Below are 17,221 nucleotides of genomic sequence, written 5' to 3' on the forward strand. Positions count from 1 at the left end.
GAGCCAGGTAACCTCCTGGTGCCACATGCCCATCTGCAGAGGCTACAGTAGGGTGTTTTGAGAAGCCAGCTCACCCTGGACTGATCTGAACCCAGAAGCCTGCTACCCTGCCTGGAAGACAGCAGCCTGGGCGCTGCTCCTACAACCAGGCACAGCTTTCCAGGCTGGTCTCAGAGAAGGAAGGTTATGACAGCCAAGGAACATCTGTATATATGTTCCTTTCCATTTTGACTCTTGCAAGTGAAGCAATAACTCATACAACTATTCTAGAAGAAATCAGTGAACCAATCAGTCAGAAAACCAGAGGTTTGACCAGAATGATGGTAGAAGGCAAGGCAAGGCCAGAAACTGCAACATCAAACACTCTCACAACCAACAGAGAATTTTATTTTTCCTTTATCAAAGTGCTGCTGGGAAGAAAAAAATCTACCATGGCTCCCCACTGCCACCAATTCACTTGGATCTATCAAAGCAGGTTACAGAGGGAAAGCATTCACTGGCAGATGAGTGCATTTCTCCATATCCTTTTGAGGCTGTGGGGCCAGTGTCACTCTGCTCTTCAGATTTTCAGGACTCCTGGGTCCCCCCATCACCCCAAGATTGCAGCTTCAGCAGCAAAGCAGAGGGAAAAACAAAGCAGTCTTCCCCCATACAAGCAGTTCCTGAAGCCAAGAGGTACACAGACCCTTCAAATCTCCCTGGGCGGTGATGGTACCTCTTTGCCATCCAGATATCCATGCCAGAAACTTGGGAGTCATCCTTGACTCGCCACCTCTCCACGCTACCTACAAATAGGTACTGTATCTGTATATATGTTCCTTCCTCTCCTGCTTTAGTGCAGGCATTAATCATTTCTTGCCTAGATTATTATTGTGTGTGTTAGTCACTCAGTTGTATCTGACTCTTTGCAACCCCATGGACTGCAGCCCACCAGGCTCCTCTGTCCATGGAATTATCCAGGTGAGAATACTGGAGTGGGTAGCCATTCCCTTCTCCAGGGGATCCTCCCAATCCAGGGATTGAACCTCGATCTCCTGCATTGCAGGTAGATTCTTTACTGTCTGAGCCACCAGGGAAGCCCAGATTATTATTGTACCCACCTTCAGATTAGTTTCCCAACCTCCAATATCACCTTTTCCAGTCTCTCAACCACTGCTGGAGTGACAGTCCTAAATTCAAATTTGGTCATGTTATTTCCTTAACTATAAGCCTTCAATTATTCAAATGCATCCTTTTGATCCTTCCTTTATGCTCTTTACCTGGAACTCTTGTCCTTACCTCCTCATATTGACAAATATGCCAACATTGACAAGTTTCTTGTCCTCTTCTAAGAGCCCATTCAACAATGTCTCCTCTGTGAAGCCTTCTCTGACCACTAGACGAGAGGCCTTGGTGGACCTGGTTCTTACTTCTTACAGGGCTCATTACCCCGAGTGCCTCGATCCGTCTTGACTGTGTATATCCATCTCTGGAGCAAAAGGGTGTGCTACTGAGCCCAGCACAACATTTAGCAGAAAGCAGGTTGTTAGTGTTTGTTGCAGAGAAGGCAATGGCAACCCACTCCAGTACTCTTGCCTGGAAAATCCCATGGATGGAGGAGCCTGGTAGGCTGCAGTTCATGGGGTCGCTAAGAGTGGGACACGACTGAGTGTCTTCACTTTCACTTTTCATTTTCATGCATTGGAGAAGGAAATGGCAACCCACTCTAGTGTTCTTGCCTGGAGAATCCCAGGGATAGGGGAGCCTTGTGGGCTTCCGTCTATGGGGCTGCACCGAGTCAGACACGACTGAAGCAACTTAGCAGCAGCAGCAGCAGTGTTTGTTGACTGAGGAGATGAGCAATAAGGGAGGAGCTGGAGGTCTGAGCAAACCTGATCCTCACTTAGCAATATAGGAAGAGAGAGAAGGGTATGCCTCTTTCAGAGACTGAGAAATGTACTGGGTCATGAGCTACATGGACCACCAGGAGAATCCACCCTTAAAGTGAAGAGTCATCTTCCTATGGATATAAGGAGGTGACTTAAGGTGCTCCAACCACAGAATATATGTATGTCGATTTTCCATAGTGGCTTCTTGCTAGCTTTACAATGTTCCCTCTGCCACTTTCAGGAGCTGCTGTGGCCCACCCATTAAATTAATGTCCTGACTATCCCCACCCCTGAGTGCCAGGAGTCAGGAGGAGTTTGAAACTCTTTTCCAATCTCATGTGGTCAAAGGGTCAGAACCTCAGCATTCCCCCTGGGAGGTATCCCTCTTTCCCAGGAATGCCCTCCATTGATCTCCACCCTTTCCTAACAAGTAGCTAAAACCTTCCTGTAGCCATTTGAGCCCAGCCTTCTCCTGGGCACCTGCTAGAGAGATCTTACTTGTCTTTATCTGTAAAGTACCTGGAACTGAGCATATGCTCATGAACTAAACAAATGTGTTCATGGATAACCTGGGTTTCAATGAGGCTAGACTAATATTTCTCTCAAGTGCACAGAGACCCCACCTGGTGTCATATGCCACCCCGCCCCCTTTTTTTTTTTTTTTTTGCACTAAATCTCTTCCTTTCCAATTACAGTCAAAGAGAAGACATATAAACTGTGAGGCTGTACCAACCAGCCCAGCAGACAGACAATAGGGCCAGAGAGCCTATCCCTGCTGCTGATACAAACAATAGCCAAAATTCAACCCACCTGCTCAACAGTGAACTGTGGATAGCTGGGGGCCTCTCTAGATCACTGCAGCGTGTGGCTTGGCCACAGAACTGACATACAGGGTGTGCCTGTCCCTGTCAGTTTCTTGGGGAAAAACTGTACTCAGAAACACTCAGGAGTATCTAGGAGATAGACATAGCAGGAGAGGAACCCAGGGACTAAGTCTCCAAGAGGAGCTCTCCTTCCTTTCATAAAGAGACAGAAAGAGAGCTTGCAGAGCTCTCAGGGCTGGGCCCAGCCCTGGTTCAGCTGCAGAGACCCAGCCATGCCAATTAAACAACTGGTGTGATGAGGAAAGGAGGGAGGGGACTCCCTTCAGGCAAATTCCCACCCGGGACAGGAGGCTCCTGCAGCTGTGGCAACAGCAGCACCAACAACAGAACAGGGACCTCTTCCTCTTCCTCCCACAGAGAACAAATGCTTAAATTAGCACCTTGGAAACATCCAGATCTGCGGGCTGTGCTTTTTCTCCCAGCTCTTGCCACTCCCCTAGGTCTCCTATTCAAGTGAAATTTTCTCTTTCAAGTAAACTAAAAAAGATGTTTTCCATCTAGAGTTCATCTTTCCAAGTAAGGAATGGCCCCTGGATTCTTCCAGCCACTCTAGGGTGGGATAGGGTTATTTGTTGATCAACCCTATGTGACAGGCTACTATCAGTAAGTACAGCTTGGTCCTGAAGGGGCAATGATACTGACACCAGTATTGCCCTGTTTCCCTCAGGATTTAAGGAGAGAGCCCCCACTCTGCCTTCAGAGGGCCTCACCCTGACGGGGGTGAGCATGAACAGTAACTTCTGTGGAACTGTGAACTCCAGAAGTCAGGGCTATATTCTGTATTGCTAACCACTGTGTCCCTAGTACCTAGCGCAGTACCTGGAATAGAGCTGGTGCTCACCAAGTATTTGGTGAATAAATTTGCTGGAACAATGACATCAGGACACTATGATATTCTTTGGAAGAACAAGGAAGTATTATTCAAAGAAATAGTTTGTCTTCACTTCATAAATAGGAAAACTGAGTCCAGACAAGACAGATTTCCTAGAGGTCTCAATAAATAATGGCAAAAAATGAACTAGGTCACAGCTGAGTCTTAGACCCTGGTTTTCATGGTCTACCCAAACACCCCTAAAGAGCTACTCTGCTCTGCTCTTCTGCAGTATGCCACCTTGATTCCTTACGCCCTGAAATGAAGACTCTTGGGGAAACTCCACACAAGATTCTATTGGTCTCAATAGCACAAAGAGCACTTAAGGAGTTCTGTGAGTGTGTGCATGCGTGCTAAGTCGCTTCAGTTGTGTCTGACTCTTTGCAACCGCATGGACTGTAGCCCATCAGGCTCCTCTGTTCATGGAGGTTCTTCAGGTAAGAACACTGAAGTGGGTTGCCATGCCCTTCTCCAGGGATCAAACCCACGTCTGGATTGGCAGACAGGTTCTATACCACTAGTGCCACCTGGGAAGCTCAAGGAGTTCTAGGAATCCTCAACTTTGACGTGGGAACAGAGATGGGGAGGTAGAGACATGCAGGGCAATGGCTATGACCCCTAAATGGGGGATGACTATATTGCTGTTTCCATAAGATTCAGCCTCAACAAAGTATCCTCTTGCGGAGAAGTGCTCCTTTAGCCTTAAAGAAAAGAGTCTGAAGTCAGTCAGAGCTTTTCTGATAACTGCCTCCTTGCCAGAAGCACTTCTACTCTGGAGCCACAAAGACCAGAAGTAGTTCAGAAGTCTTTTGAGGCCACTACTCACTCAAACAAACCATCGTTGATAACTTCATTCAATAACAGAGGCATCAGGGACAACTGGGGAGCCTGGGGACCCCTTCCTTCTCCCCGCTTCCTGGATAACAGCTATTGCCTCCCATCTTAGGAACCCCAGATAGGAGGCAAGAACCAATTCATTGCTCTCTTCTGATGCCTTAGATCTCTTCCTCTGCTCCTTCATCTGCCCTCCTTTTGATTTTTGCTTAGATAAGAACTGGAAGGGCAGTCTAGCTTGACAAGCTAGGTTGGCTGGAAGGATAATCCAGAAAGGAACATTCTCTTAGCCCAACCTGAAGTTCTTCAGGTTTATGGGACAGACTTCTTACCAGGATTTTCTAGCCCTCAAACAATCCAATAATGGCATCAGGCTAGGGAAAAAGTCCATCAGCATCTCTTTCCCCTGTTTAATATTGTACACTTCTGTAGAACTTCTCTGTTTGGGCTCCTAGAACTAAGTCATCAGGAAAGGAGGAAAAAACGACACATCTCCTGCCAGGTGGCCTCTAATGATTCTCTCTACCATCTCCAAAAGGTGTGGCTTAGAGTAGGTCATGGGTCCCTGTCAAGGTCTGTCTTGGCTGCTGTAATGGACACATTACTTGCTCAGAATGCCACAAAGCACATCTGTCAGCCAGGGCCGGGGTAGGGGAGTCGGGGGCGGGGTGGGGGGGGGGCAAAGGCAGAATCTGTTCCTCGCCTTCACTTAACACAGAGGGGAGAGGGTTAGGAACCCCAGAGCTTCAAGACTTGGAGAGCTCTGTTCAGCTCCAGCTGAGCTCAGAGAATACCGCACCCACACCTTCAGATTATCGGCCTGCCTTGCCTCCTTCCAGCTCCCACCCGGACTCCAAGTGGGAAAGAAGGAAAAGCGAACAGAGCCGAGGCACTCCCCTCCTTCTCCCTCTCCCTATACCAGTGGGAGAGACGCCGCCTCTAGGCCTCAGCGTGTCTCCCCGGGCAAATGTACAAGCCAGACAGGTATACACCGGGAGCCGACGCCAGTGGGAATGGTCTCTCCCAGGCCAGCCTCCGTGCACGGCCCTCCCCCTTCCATCCCCTCCGCGCCGGCAGCGATGACATCATTCTTCCCTGACTCCCGGACCGCGGGCAGGATCGGAGCCCAGCAAGGACTCCCAGCACGTAGGCCTAGGATGCTCCGGGCTCTTCCGAACCGGTGGGCACAGGCGGCTCCTGTGCGGCCCCGCCCCCTCTCCCGCCGGTTCCGAGCTCTCTCATCTGAGCCCCGGATTCTCCATCTCGCCGCCGTGCTCTCTTCTTCCCGGCTCCTGCATCCCCAGCCTAGATTGCGTGCACTCTCGTCCGGAGAAGAACCGAATTCCCGGGGCCTGCATGGACACCGTCCCCCTACCGGTCCTCGGCCCGGGCCCCGCGTTCCCACCCATTGCCAGTGAACTGTCGGGCAGGCCCCTCCTCCTCTACAAACCTATTCGCGTCCCTCAGGCTGACTGCTCCTGGCCCCCTCCCCCGCTCTGAGCATCACAGGCCTCTAGGTCTAAACGCCTCCCTACCTCCCATCCTCGCCCCCTGAGCCTGCCGCCGGCGGTGCCCCGTGACAGTTCCCTTCCTTTCCCCGCTATGGGCCTCCACTAACGTTGTGCACCACTGTGCCCCTGCTCGGTTCCATCCGACGGCGCTCCGCGTAGCTCCCTCGGCCTGCCTCCGCTGACAGTGCTCTCCGCCCTTACAGGCCCCTTTGCTGTCATCCCACATGTTCTCCCACGGTTTTCTCGTCCTACAAGTCCCCCTCCCCCAGCGATGTGTTTTCTTGGCTCTCTACCCCATCCGAGGCGTCCGCACAGTCCCCAAGGCTTGACTCCCTCCCTCCCCCTCCGGCAGCGCCCCCTCCCGGCCCTGGCCAGCCCGCCGCCCGCCCCCTCACCAGCGGCTGCATCTCCGAGTGCGCGGTGGGCACCTGGAACCGGTCGATCTCCTCCATCATGGTGCCGGCGGGCGAGCGGGCCGGGGGCCGGGCGCGGCCGGGGACGCCGACGGGGACCGCGCGGGGCGGCGGCCCCAGGTGCCGGGTGGGTGGTGCAGACTAGGCCTCCCCGGACCAGTCGGGCAGATGGAGGGTTAGGCGCAGGGCAGGAGATCTGCAAGCGGGCTGAGGCCGGTATGGCTCGGTCGGCTTGCCTAGCGCTACAGCGTCAGTGGCCGGGCAAAGCCGCAGGTCTTGCCTCGCCTCCTCCTCCGCCGCCGCCTCCTGTCAGCAGCTCAGCCACTGCGGTGACTCGGCAACTCCACTTCCGGGTCCGGGACACCGCCTGAATCCTGCATTATTCATGAGGAGGCGGTGTCTGGAGACCGAGCCCCTCCCGCATGCAGGAGTTCTAGTGGCGCGGCCGCCGGTCGTCTTGCCTGAGGGGGCGGGGCCTAATGGAGCCGGTGGTTCCCCGAGCGCCCAGCCCCGCCTTCCCCTCGAGCCGGGAGGGGGCATCAGAGGCGCCTGCGCCTTGGCTGCTGGTTAGTTGCTGGGTAACCGCGTCGAGGGAGGAGACGATTCCCTTCTGCAGGGGCGCGGAGGACCCACAACGTCGGCTGTCCCCAAAGAACCCCTGAGACTGGGAATTGAAGTGAAAGAGAATCTGGATTTTCTGTGCATTATTGAGGGGACGGACAAACTTCTTGTCCTCAGGCAGAGGAGCGTTTTGTAGGTGCTCCAAGTGTTGAGATGCTTCCCGCTTCTTCAAAGATGCCCCACAAACAACCGCCTCCTCGTAAGCAGGTAACACACCTCGACCTGCTCTGTCTTGATGACCTCTGACCTTCCCTGCCAGTGACCACCGATCATACCTCTGCTACTGACGCTTCATCTTCCTTTCCCTGTTGACTTTCTCCCTGACTCCTGGCCTGTGTTCCCAGTGACCTCTGACCCCGTCCTGCTCTCTCCCTCTAATCCTAGCGTCCTCTCCCACACTGCCCCGAACTGCTGTTTCCTACCACTCTTTCACTTGTCCTCCTTTCACCATTCCATTCCCTCACTCCATGACCCATCCTGACCAGCCCATCCTCCTTAAGCCCCCACCCTCTCTCTTACCAATATGTTCATTGTCCTCACAGTCTTGTCCCAAAGAATTTGTTTTTCCCATCCTTTGCTGAGTGCCCAGTGCTGGGCTAGGTGGAGACACAGGCCTTTGGGAGCTCACAGAAGTGCAGGAGACCTGTACAGGAGACACAGATTATATGGGGTGGTATGCTTCAGGTCTTCTGTGTTGGGAGACTTGTGAGGAGAGAGCACTCAGACAAAGAGGAAAGAAGCTCTTTTCCTATCTCCTTTCACACACTGCACACTCCAAACTGGCCCATCCAGACTGCCCTTGTTGCCACCTGGACAGATGTCATCTCTTCTCACAGGAAACCTAAGAGTCACCCTTCTTAACTCACCCAGCTCACCCTGGGTGGAGAAGTAAGGCCCAGCTTCTTGAGGAGCTCTCTGTGACAAAGCCACTCAGTTCTTCAAGGATCACTTTTTTCCAAACTCTTTACGAATTATCGGGCTTCCCTGATAGCTCAGTCAGTAAAGAATCCACCTGCAATGCAGGAGACCTGGGTTTGACCCTAGGTTGGGAAGATCCCCTGGAGAAGGGAAAGGCTACTCACTGCAGTATTCTGGCCTGGAGAATTTCATGGACTCTATACATAGTCCATGGAGTTGCAAAGAGTCAGACAGGACTGAGCGACTTTCACTTCACTTTCACTTTACGAATTATCATCTTACAATTAATATGCAGTTTCTTGCTTTGTGAGGCAGGGCTCCTATTTATTTATTCTTAAATAATATCTCAGGCCTAGGTATTTTGAGATTTGGAGACTGTATCTGTGTGCATGCTGTTTATGACTTTACATATTTGGGTCTGGCTTCCTCTATATTGGGTTTCCCAGGTGGCATAGTGGTAAAGAGTCTGCCTGCAAATGCAGGAGATGCAGGAAACTCAGGTTTGATTGCTGGGTCGGGAATATCCCCTGGAGTAGGAAATGGCAACCTGTTCCAGTATTCTTGCCCAGATAATTCCATGGATGGAGGAGCCTGGCAGGCTACAGTCCATGGAGCGGCAAAGAGTCAGACATGTCTAAGCGACTGAGCACGCACCCTTCCATATTACTTGCCTGGTCTCCTTTGCTTCTTTCACTTGGACTTCCATAGCAGGTGTGTTCACCATTCTTATATCTCTGCAACCATGGAAAGGCTGCTTTTCCTGTATGGCCTTGCCCTAGTTTTATGTCAGGGTTGAACTGTGTTTTGAAGCTCATACTGTCCTTGGGGCTACTGACTCTTAATTTACATGCAGTTTATTTTAAATTTGGCATTGCTGAGGACTGGTTCACATACAACAAAATGGACCATTTTAGTTGTATATGTTGACAGATTTTACAAAGCTATACAGTTGTGAACCACTACCACAATAAAGATATAACACACTTCCTCTACTCTCTAAAGTTTCCTTGTACCTCATCCCAGTCCATTCTCCCCAACTTCCTAGCCCCAAGTAATTACTAATCTGCTTCTGTCAACTACAGATTGGATTTTTCTAGGGGTTTGAACAAGCTTGGGAATCAGTTTCTCCAGTCCATTAGGGGAGATATTAGAGGTTTTAGGTAAACTGAGAGTGGAGAGAGGTGACAGCAAACAGGAGACAGAAACGTGGGTCAATCGGCCTTGCACACATCAGTGCTGCTGCTTTGGAAGGAAGGGTTGTTTTAGAACAGGATAAATATACTTGTGTGAAATGTGAGCAGAGCTGGGTTGTGCTAGGTTATATTCATCACTCTTTTGTCCCCATGAGGCTTATAGCCTAGGTCAGTTGTGAATTGGGTGTGGGACAACCTAGAGAAACTTGAGAAGTCCCTGTCCTCTGGAAACTCAGGCCTGTGGGGGAGACAGAACAAAGGCATATAAAGATAAGGGAGGATGCAATCCCTGGGGTTGAAAGGAAGAGAGGTATGCAGGTTGGAGCAGCAGAGATGCTTCAGGAAGGAGGTAGCTATGACTTGGAGGCCTGCAGTGGAGAGGGAAGGTCAGGATTGGATTTGTCAGGGGACGGAGAAGAATTTAAACTCCATTGTTTGTGTCAGTGATCAAGTCTTCTATTGACTCCCTCTTGCTCTCAGAATAAAGTCCCAAAAGTCCAATGTCTTTGTATGGCCTAGAAGGCCTTGGCAGGTCTAACCTTTGCTACCCACCTGGCTTCAGATCTCATCGTTGCTCTGTGAGGATTCCTCAGTTCCACCACACCTGAACTGCCCTTACTTCCTGGAAAATGACATCCACGCTGTTGTCCTCTAAGCCTTTGACACTGCTATTTCCTCTGATTGCTTGGTACAGTCTTTTCTGTCTTCTGCCACCTGCCCCAAGCCAACCTGCCCCAAATCTCTCCTTAATCTCCTGTTCATACATCACATCTCAGTTTGCCCAGCATATTCTCCTATCAAGGGTTAAGGTCCCTTTCTGGAGGCAGGATGTAGTGATATCCCCACTAGACTGTAAACTCTGATGTCAAGGATCATGTCTGTCTCATTCATTGTTGATTCCCCTGAACCTAGCACAATCCCTGGAATATATTAAATCCTGAAAATGGGTGGAATATGAATTCTGAATGCTTCCAATTGTTGTTTGGAAATTTTGATCTGGGTGAGTTTGAAGGATAGAAAAGGGTGAGCCTTGGATGAGGAGACTGGTGGGGAGTGATAACAAGGAACTGTGACTGTAGAAGCACAATTTTCTGGGTTTATATTTATATCTGCTTTGGTAGTAAGGCTGTGAATGGTTCAGATTTGAAATATATATACCCATGCTTTAAGAGCTGGGTGTTGGAAATTGAGGACAAAAATGCTGATGATATAAATATTCTCATTCAACAATTATTTATTGAGCACCTACTCTATGCCAGGTAATGTTCTAGGTATTGATGATATTTGTTGTTGTTTAGTCACTAAATTGTGTCGGATTCTTTTGGAACCCCATGGACTATAGTCTATCAGGCTTCTCTGTGCATGGATTTCCCAGGCAAGAATACTGGAACGGGTTGCCATTTCAGGGGGTTCCTTTTTCAGGGGATCTTCCCGACCCAGGGATTGAACCTGTGTCTCCTGCATTGGCAGGCGGGTTCTTTACCACTGAGCCACCAGGGAAGCCCATTGGTGATATAGCAACAAACAAAACAAACACAAATCCCTGCTCTCAGGGAGCTTATCTTTTAGTTGGAGATAAATTGTCTACAAACAAATAAGTAAAATATATTGTTTGTCAGATGATGATGGGTGTCCTAAAGAAAAATAAGGCAGGGAAAGGAATAGGAAGTTCAGGGAACCAGGATATTATGGTTTCAACATAGTGGTTTGGCGAGGGAGAGAGGGGGAAGCAGTGGCTTATAGAGGTGACATTTGAGAAAGACCTGAAGGCAGTGAAGGAATTAACTGTGTGATATTCTGGGGGGAAGGCATTCCTGACAGAGGGCATAGTAAGTGTAAAGTTCCTGAGATGGGAGCTTGCTCACACATGTTCTGGATCAGCAAGGAAGGGAGGAGGAAAGTGGCAGGAAATACGGTCAGAGACATGTTCCCCTCTATTCCAGAGGGTTAATCAAATAACCATGGCATATTAAATTGATCATGATGAAGCTCCATGAATCATAATTTGTAATTAAAATTCATGAACGTCAGGCACCATAAACCAGGACCAGCTCAAAACATCACTGGTAATACCCCAATAACAGAGTGTCCTTCCTGAAAATTTCGAGAATTCCAACTGGCTGCATGTGTATATGCAAGAGGAATTTTGCATCGTTGCCAAACATTGCCTGGCAGCCAGACTCCTCAGCAGAGAACTGAATTAGAGTCTTCTGTGAACTCCAGTTAAAGGCTAATTTTAGTTTATGACTAACAAGTTTTAGTACTCTTTTATAACTCAGTTACCATAAAAAAAAAAATCAAAAGTCTGGAATTTTGCATCATTTCCCTGTAGCAACCAAAGAAAAGTCTTGCCGTTTTGGATCACTTCGTGTGATCTCTTCAAAAGCCCCTCTGGGACAATACTTTTAGAAATACTGATCTTGATGAGGTGTAATGAGGGTAGGGGTAAGTGGGCAAGAGTTGCAAGGCCAGAAGACAGTCTTAGATGATTCAGAGATTTTGAGTCTGATGACTAGGCCTGGGATCCACAGAAGAAAGGACAGGAGGAGGTGAGCAGAATCGAAGGCAAGTTGATACACTTCTCTTTGTCCTAAGTAAGCTCCTCCCTCTTGTGACCCTTCTCAGTGTCATCCTTGCTTCCTCACATCCTTACACTCTCATCCTCATCTCTTCTTCAAGCTCTCGATCTGAGATTTTGCCCCTTTACTTCCTAAATCTCTTGAATCAGATCACTTTGTTCCTCTTCACAGCCACCCCGTTAGCCCTGTCTACCGTCATCTCTCACCTCGACAGCTGTAAAAGCTTTGTCAGGCTTTGTCACGGGTACTCCCCTCATCCACCCAGGTCCCTTCCAATCCATTCTATGTGCCATACCAAGGGATCTTTTTGAACTGTCAACCTGATTATGTCATCCCACACTCAAAACCCTTCAGTGACTTCCTACTTCTTTTAGGAGAGGAACCAATTGTTTATCTTATTTATTATTATTATTATTTATTTTGCTGCTCTGGGTCTTAATTGCAGCATGTGGGATCTAGTTCCTTGACCAGGGATTGAACCCTGGCCCCCTGCATTGGGAGCTTGGAGTCTTAGCCACTGGACCATGAGGGAAGTCCCAAAGAGGGACCAATTTTTTAAAAACCCGTCAGGTAAAACAAACAAACAAACAAACAAAAACCCTCAGGTGCCTATATGGGCTGAGGCCTGCTTGGGTGTCTAAGCCTTCACTTGTACCACTGTGTCCCAGTCATTGCTGTATTTCGGTTCTTTGTTGTCCCTTCTTTGTGGAACATTCTCCGTGCCCTCTCTCCCTCACCGCTGCACTCACTCACAAGACTCCGGTCCAAACAGCAGCCCCCACAACCACTTTAACGGCCTGTACCTTGTTAATGAAGAGAATGAAGTTTTCTCTATGTTTATAGTTTCATTGTCCGTGATCTTCTCTTCTAAAGCATGCATCCCAGGGTGTAATTATTCACTTGTTTGTGTAATTATTTTATTAGTGTATGTCTCTCCCATTAGACTGTGAGGCCTTGAGAGCAGGGCCTGTGGATGTTTTTCCTCACAGCTGTATTCTCAGCTCCTAACACAGTGGCCATTGCATTAGAAGCTCTTGACGAATGATTGTTAAATGAACTATGGGGTGCAGTTGAGGAAGTAGCGTTGGGTACAGTGGAAGCCTGTGGTTGGCGATCCTAACACTGATTCTGGGAGAATCAGGGAAGATTTCTAGAAGGAACACCATGATTCAAGGTTTGGACAAAGGTCCAACATGTAGGATAAGAACTGACCAGAGAATAAGGAAGAATAATGTTCTTCTGGGGAGGAGAGTGTTTATTGGTTATGTGGTCAGTCATGATGCATCTGCTAATGAAGAGAAGAACTAGACACAGCATTGGATTTGATAATTAGGAAGTCAGTGAAGATCTTGGAAACAATTTTAGAGATAAAAAGCAGACTGAATTGAGCGAAGAAGGCATAAAGACCATGTAGACAGGATTTCTTTTTTTTCAGATGAAGTTAAGGCTTGAATATGTTAAATGCTAAGGTAAGGCATTTGCCTGGCAGAAACAGAGAGAAGTCGAAGATGAAAGAGATAAAATGAAGACTAGAACCAAGTGTCTGAGGAGATGGAAGTGGGTCAGTTGTGGCCAAGAGGTGGACCACTTTGTAACAGAAAAGGAGAAAGGAGGAAGGGATGGATGTAGATGAGGATAATTCAGAGGCTTAGTGACAGGAAGTTGAAAGAATTTTCTCTTCGCTTTCCCTAGTAGTGTTACAGAATTCCTTCTGGAAGTGATAACTAGAAAATAAATTTTGCCAGTGGTTATTCCATTTTGTTATGATTATAGTCATGCTATTTTCGGAGTTATGGTCTGAGGTTTTTCATGCACAATTATCAGATTACAGAACAGCTGGGAGCATTTGAGGCCAGAGCTTGGTCTCCACCCCCATCCCCCACCCCTCACCTCATTTACCGCACTCAGTACTTGCCAGGTAGTCAAATAATAATAGCAGAGGTGTCTTGTGCTTATCCCTAGGCTTTGCAGCCAGCAAGCAGATGCTGAAGAATAATTTTGGTTCTCTGGCTCCAGCTGTGAACAAGCCATATGAAATTGTTTTCTGCCAGCTAGAAATCGGTGTGGAGTATTCAATTTTCCCAATTGCTGAGACTGAGTGGTATGGAAGAAGTGAGCAAAGAACACGGCTGTTGATCAAACTGGTTTCACTGCTTTGTGTCTCACAATACTTTGTCCTGTTTAAAGCGTCTCTGGATTCTGGTTTATGTAGTGTGTTTATGTCTTCCATTTAGCTCAGTTCCTAGATTTGAGAACCCCTGGAGTGGGACCAACTCAACTTTCATTCTTCTTTAGCTGCCATCCTAGCATCTGGTACATAGTAGATGCTTAATAAATACTGGATGAATAAATAATGACTGAATGAATTAGTGGGTGAGTAAATAATGACTGATGGAAAGGTGTGTGCATACATGCTAAGTCGCTTCAGTTATGTCCAACTCTTTGTGACCCTATGGACTGTAGCCTGCCAGGTTTCTTGTGGGATTCTCCAGGCAAGAATACTGGAGTGAGTTGCCAAGCCCTCTTCCAGGGGATCTTCGTAACCCAGGGATTGAACCCACATCTCTTACCTCTCCTGCATTGGCAGGGAGGTTCTTTATCACTAGCGCCACCCTGGAAGTCTGATGGAAAGGTATGTACTGCAATACTCTGAACGCTAACTTTTCCTTGTAGGCCTGCAGAAGAAGCAACTCATGACTCCTTTGTTTTAGTCAAAGCACCCAATTCTGTTAATTTTTTTAGGGACCCTACTCCTGATATTAACCTTCTTTTCCTATTCCAATTCCTATCAGACATCCATTTTCTCAGTTACTTATTTTTTCCTTGTGTCATACATTCAGCCTCAAATATTGCTTTGGAACAAATTGGAATACAAATGGATAAGACAAATCTGCTAATCCCTGGACAGACACTTGGATCCAGGTCCCTGCATCTTTGTTAACGATTCTGTTCCCTCTGCCTGGAAAGCCTGAGCCTATCCAAGTTCTGCCCTTTATAAGCCTGGAAAACTGTAAGGCACAATACATGTGCCTTTAGCTAAGCTCTGTAAGTGGCGAAGAATAGAGGCTCACTTATGTTACCTCAAATACAAGGTGGGATGGGTGAAGAGGAAAGTGTATATTTAGGGGTTTGTGGGTAGATATTATAAATACATAGATAGCCTAGAATTAGACTCAGAAACCTCTTTGTTCTGAAACAGATATTGGTACTAATTTCTTTCTCCACGTCTCTCATAGCTTCTCTACTTTTCTTCTTCTTTTTAATATTTATTTATTTGCCTGCACTGGGTCTTAGTTGAGGCATGTGGAATCCTCGTTGTATCACACAGGAGCTTTCGTTGTCACTCAAGGTCTCCGTAGTTGGGGCACATGGGCTTTAGTTGCTGTGAAACATGTGGGATCTTAGTTCCCTGCCCAGGGATTGAACCCACATCCCCTGCATTGCAAAGCAGGTTCTTAACCACTGGACCACCAGGGAAGTCCCCTCTCTACTTTTCTTAGCAACTATATTTCATTCCCTGTTTTCATTTCCCAAGCAGTCAACTTTTCTACGGTTTCAGCTCCCTCATTACTTACTGTATTTTCAGCTCATCATGACTACTCTGGCCTCTTCTGTCTCATAAAATGTCTCCATCAGTATCTACATCCCTCCACCAGTTCTCTCTGTGGTCCCAGTTCAAACCCTTGGAGAAGAAACCTGATTGTCTCCAGCTTACGTGTTCACGCTAGGCTATATCAAGGAGGATAAGGTCCTATGGCTTTCCAAGGAGCCAAAGCTGTGAAGCAGGGCAATTTCCCTTAGAAGGTGGAATGGTCTTTCCTTGGCTCCTCCTGTGCAGGATATAACCTGCTTTATTGAAAGTAACTTCTACATTGCCTCTGGTAAGTCTTTCTCAAACGTTGATCGGAGAGGGCCTCAGATATTTTCCAACTGGTTGCTTCCATTCAGGGCCGATATTTACATTACAAAAGGTTCTGTCCTTTACAAAAGCCTTTTACTTTAAGAGGTTTGTTTTTTTTTTTTAATAGCACATTTCTACAATGAATTTTTAAATGCATCACACTCTATGCATAACTTTTAAAGACCTTGACATAGGAAATAAATTGTGGCCATGATGGAGCATTTCATACCGGACTCACCATCCCACTATGAACAGCCCGTAATCCTGGACACAATATGTGAAGCAGCTGGTTTCGGTACTCGCCCAATCCTAAGGGAAGGAGAACACCAAAACATGAGTTACATGTTTATCTTTGCTTTCTGCCTTGGGTCAGTTTCTTCTCTTTTTAAACTCTTTTTTCACATGTATAATTAATTAAGTAATACTTATTCAGTTTTTTGGCTGAACTCGGCCTTAGTTGCAGCATATGCCCTCTTTTGGTTGTGGCATGCAGGATCTTTAGTTGTGGCACATGAACTCTTAGTTGCCTCGTGCCTGACCAGGGACGGAACCTGGGCCTCCCGCACTGGGAGCATGGAGTCTTAGCCACTGGGCTACCAGGGAAGTTCTTGGGTCAATTTCTTGATCATGGCTCAGGGAGAGAGATCCCAAGGAGAGTACCGTGATGCCAGTGATATCCAATGTTGGAATTAGTAGGCAATGGATTGAAAGCAGTTGCTAAAATACATTTATGAACTAAAAAAAGTATTGACTTAAAGGATGGGGAATCTAAGCCTCCAAAATGGAAACAATAGAAAAATAAATATCAGAAATGAAAAATTTATTGGCTAGTCCTAATAGTAAATGTGAAGATGGAAAATTGAAATTATCCAATCCAAAACACAGAGAAAAACAAGATTAGAAACTATAAAGAGCCTTAGTGACCTGTGGGAATATGTCATATTTGTATCTGTAACTTGCAAGTAGCTGGAATCCCAGAAGGAAGAGGAGGAGAAGGAAAGTAGTTAAAAAAAATAATTGTCAAAAATCTCTTAAATTTGGTGGAAAACATATTATTAGCAGAGGTTCAATGAGCCCAAAGCAGGATAAATCAAGGAAAACCAAAGGTAGGTCGCTCACAATCAAAAAACTGAATGCCAAGGATAAAAATAAAATCTTGAAAGCAACCAGAGACAAATGACACAATGCACAGAATGGAATAATAGGATCATGACTGACTTCCCACTGTAAACAAAAGCAATCAGAAGACAATGGAATATCATAGCTAATGCACTGAAAGAAAATTACCATCAAGCCAGAATTCTATGTCCAACAGAAATATCCCTCAAAAGGAAGAGTTTTCTATAAATACATTTTCAGAGAAACTAAAACTGACAAAATTTGTCTTCAGCAGACCTTCACTACAAGAAGTACAGAAAGCAGGACTTCCCTGGTGGTCCAGAGGTTAAGACTTTGCCTTGCAGTGGAAGGGACATGGGTCTGATCTCTGGTTGGGGAAGAATCCCCTCTTCTCCCACCTCTGCATGGAAACTACTAAGACCTGACACAACCAAATAAATCTTCAAGAAAAAAAAAAGTTCTTTCAGCATAGGGAAAATGACTCCTGATGGAAGCTCTGCCTATGGGAA

The 17,221-nt window shown here is 47.2% G+C and overlaps 2 protein-coding genes across 19 annotated transcripts in view; one reads left to right on the forward strand and one right to left on the reverse strand.

Moving 5' to 3' along the window:
- The window catches only part of FAM219A (family with sequence similarity 219 member A), a 60,395-nt gene extending 53,678 nt beyond the window's left edge, over nt 1-6,717 (reverse strand). For 6 of the 13 annotated variants that reach the window (XM_086416687.1, XM_086416686.1, XM_086416680.1 and 3 more), the window contains exon 1: nt 6,364-6,717. In XM_086416687.1, the coding sequence (XP_086272813.1) occupies nt 6,364-6,423 (60 nt within the window). In that variant the 5' untranslated portion in view covers nt 6,424-6,717. The remainder of the gene's footprint in view (nt 1-6,363) is intronic. The other 7 variants (XM_086416688.1, XM_086416684.1, XM_086416683.1 and 4 more) reach the window with 3 other exon arrangements.
- Nucleotides 6,718-6,946: 229 nt separating this feature from the next.
- The window catches only part of DNAI1 (dynein axonemal intermediate chain 1), a 92,787-nt gene continuing 82,512 nt past the window's right edge, over nt 6,947-17,221 (forward strand). For all 6 annotated transcript variants that reach the window (XR_015170107.1, XM_086416642.1, XM_086416646.1 and 3 more), the window contains exon 1: nt 6,947-7,209. Coding sequence is in view for 3 of the 6 variants with exons in the window: in XM_086416642.1 (XP_086272768.1) it covers nt 7,156-7,209 (54 nt within the window). In the remaining 3 variants the exon portion in view is untranslated. The remainder of the gene's footprint in view (nt 7,210-17,221) is intronic.

Source organism: Bos grunniens, chromosome 8, assembly GCF_055505025.1.
Source record: "Bos grunniens cultivar Pamir isolate PY7600 chromosome 8, Bosgru_T2T1.0, whole genome shotgun sequence".
NCBI classification, from domain to species: domain Eukaryota; kingdom Metazoa; phylum Chordata; class Mammalia; order Artiodactyla; family Bovidae; genus Bos; species Bos grunniens.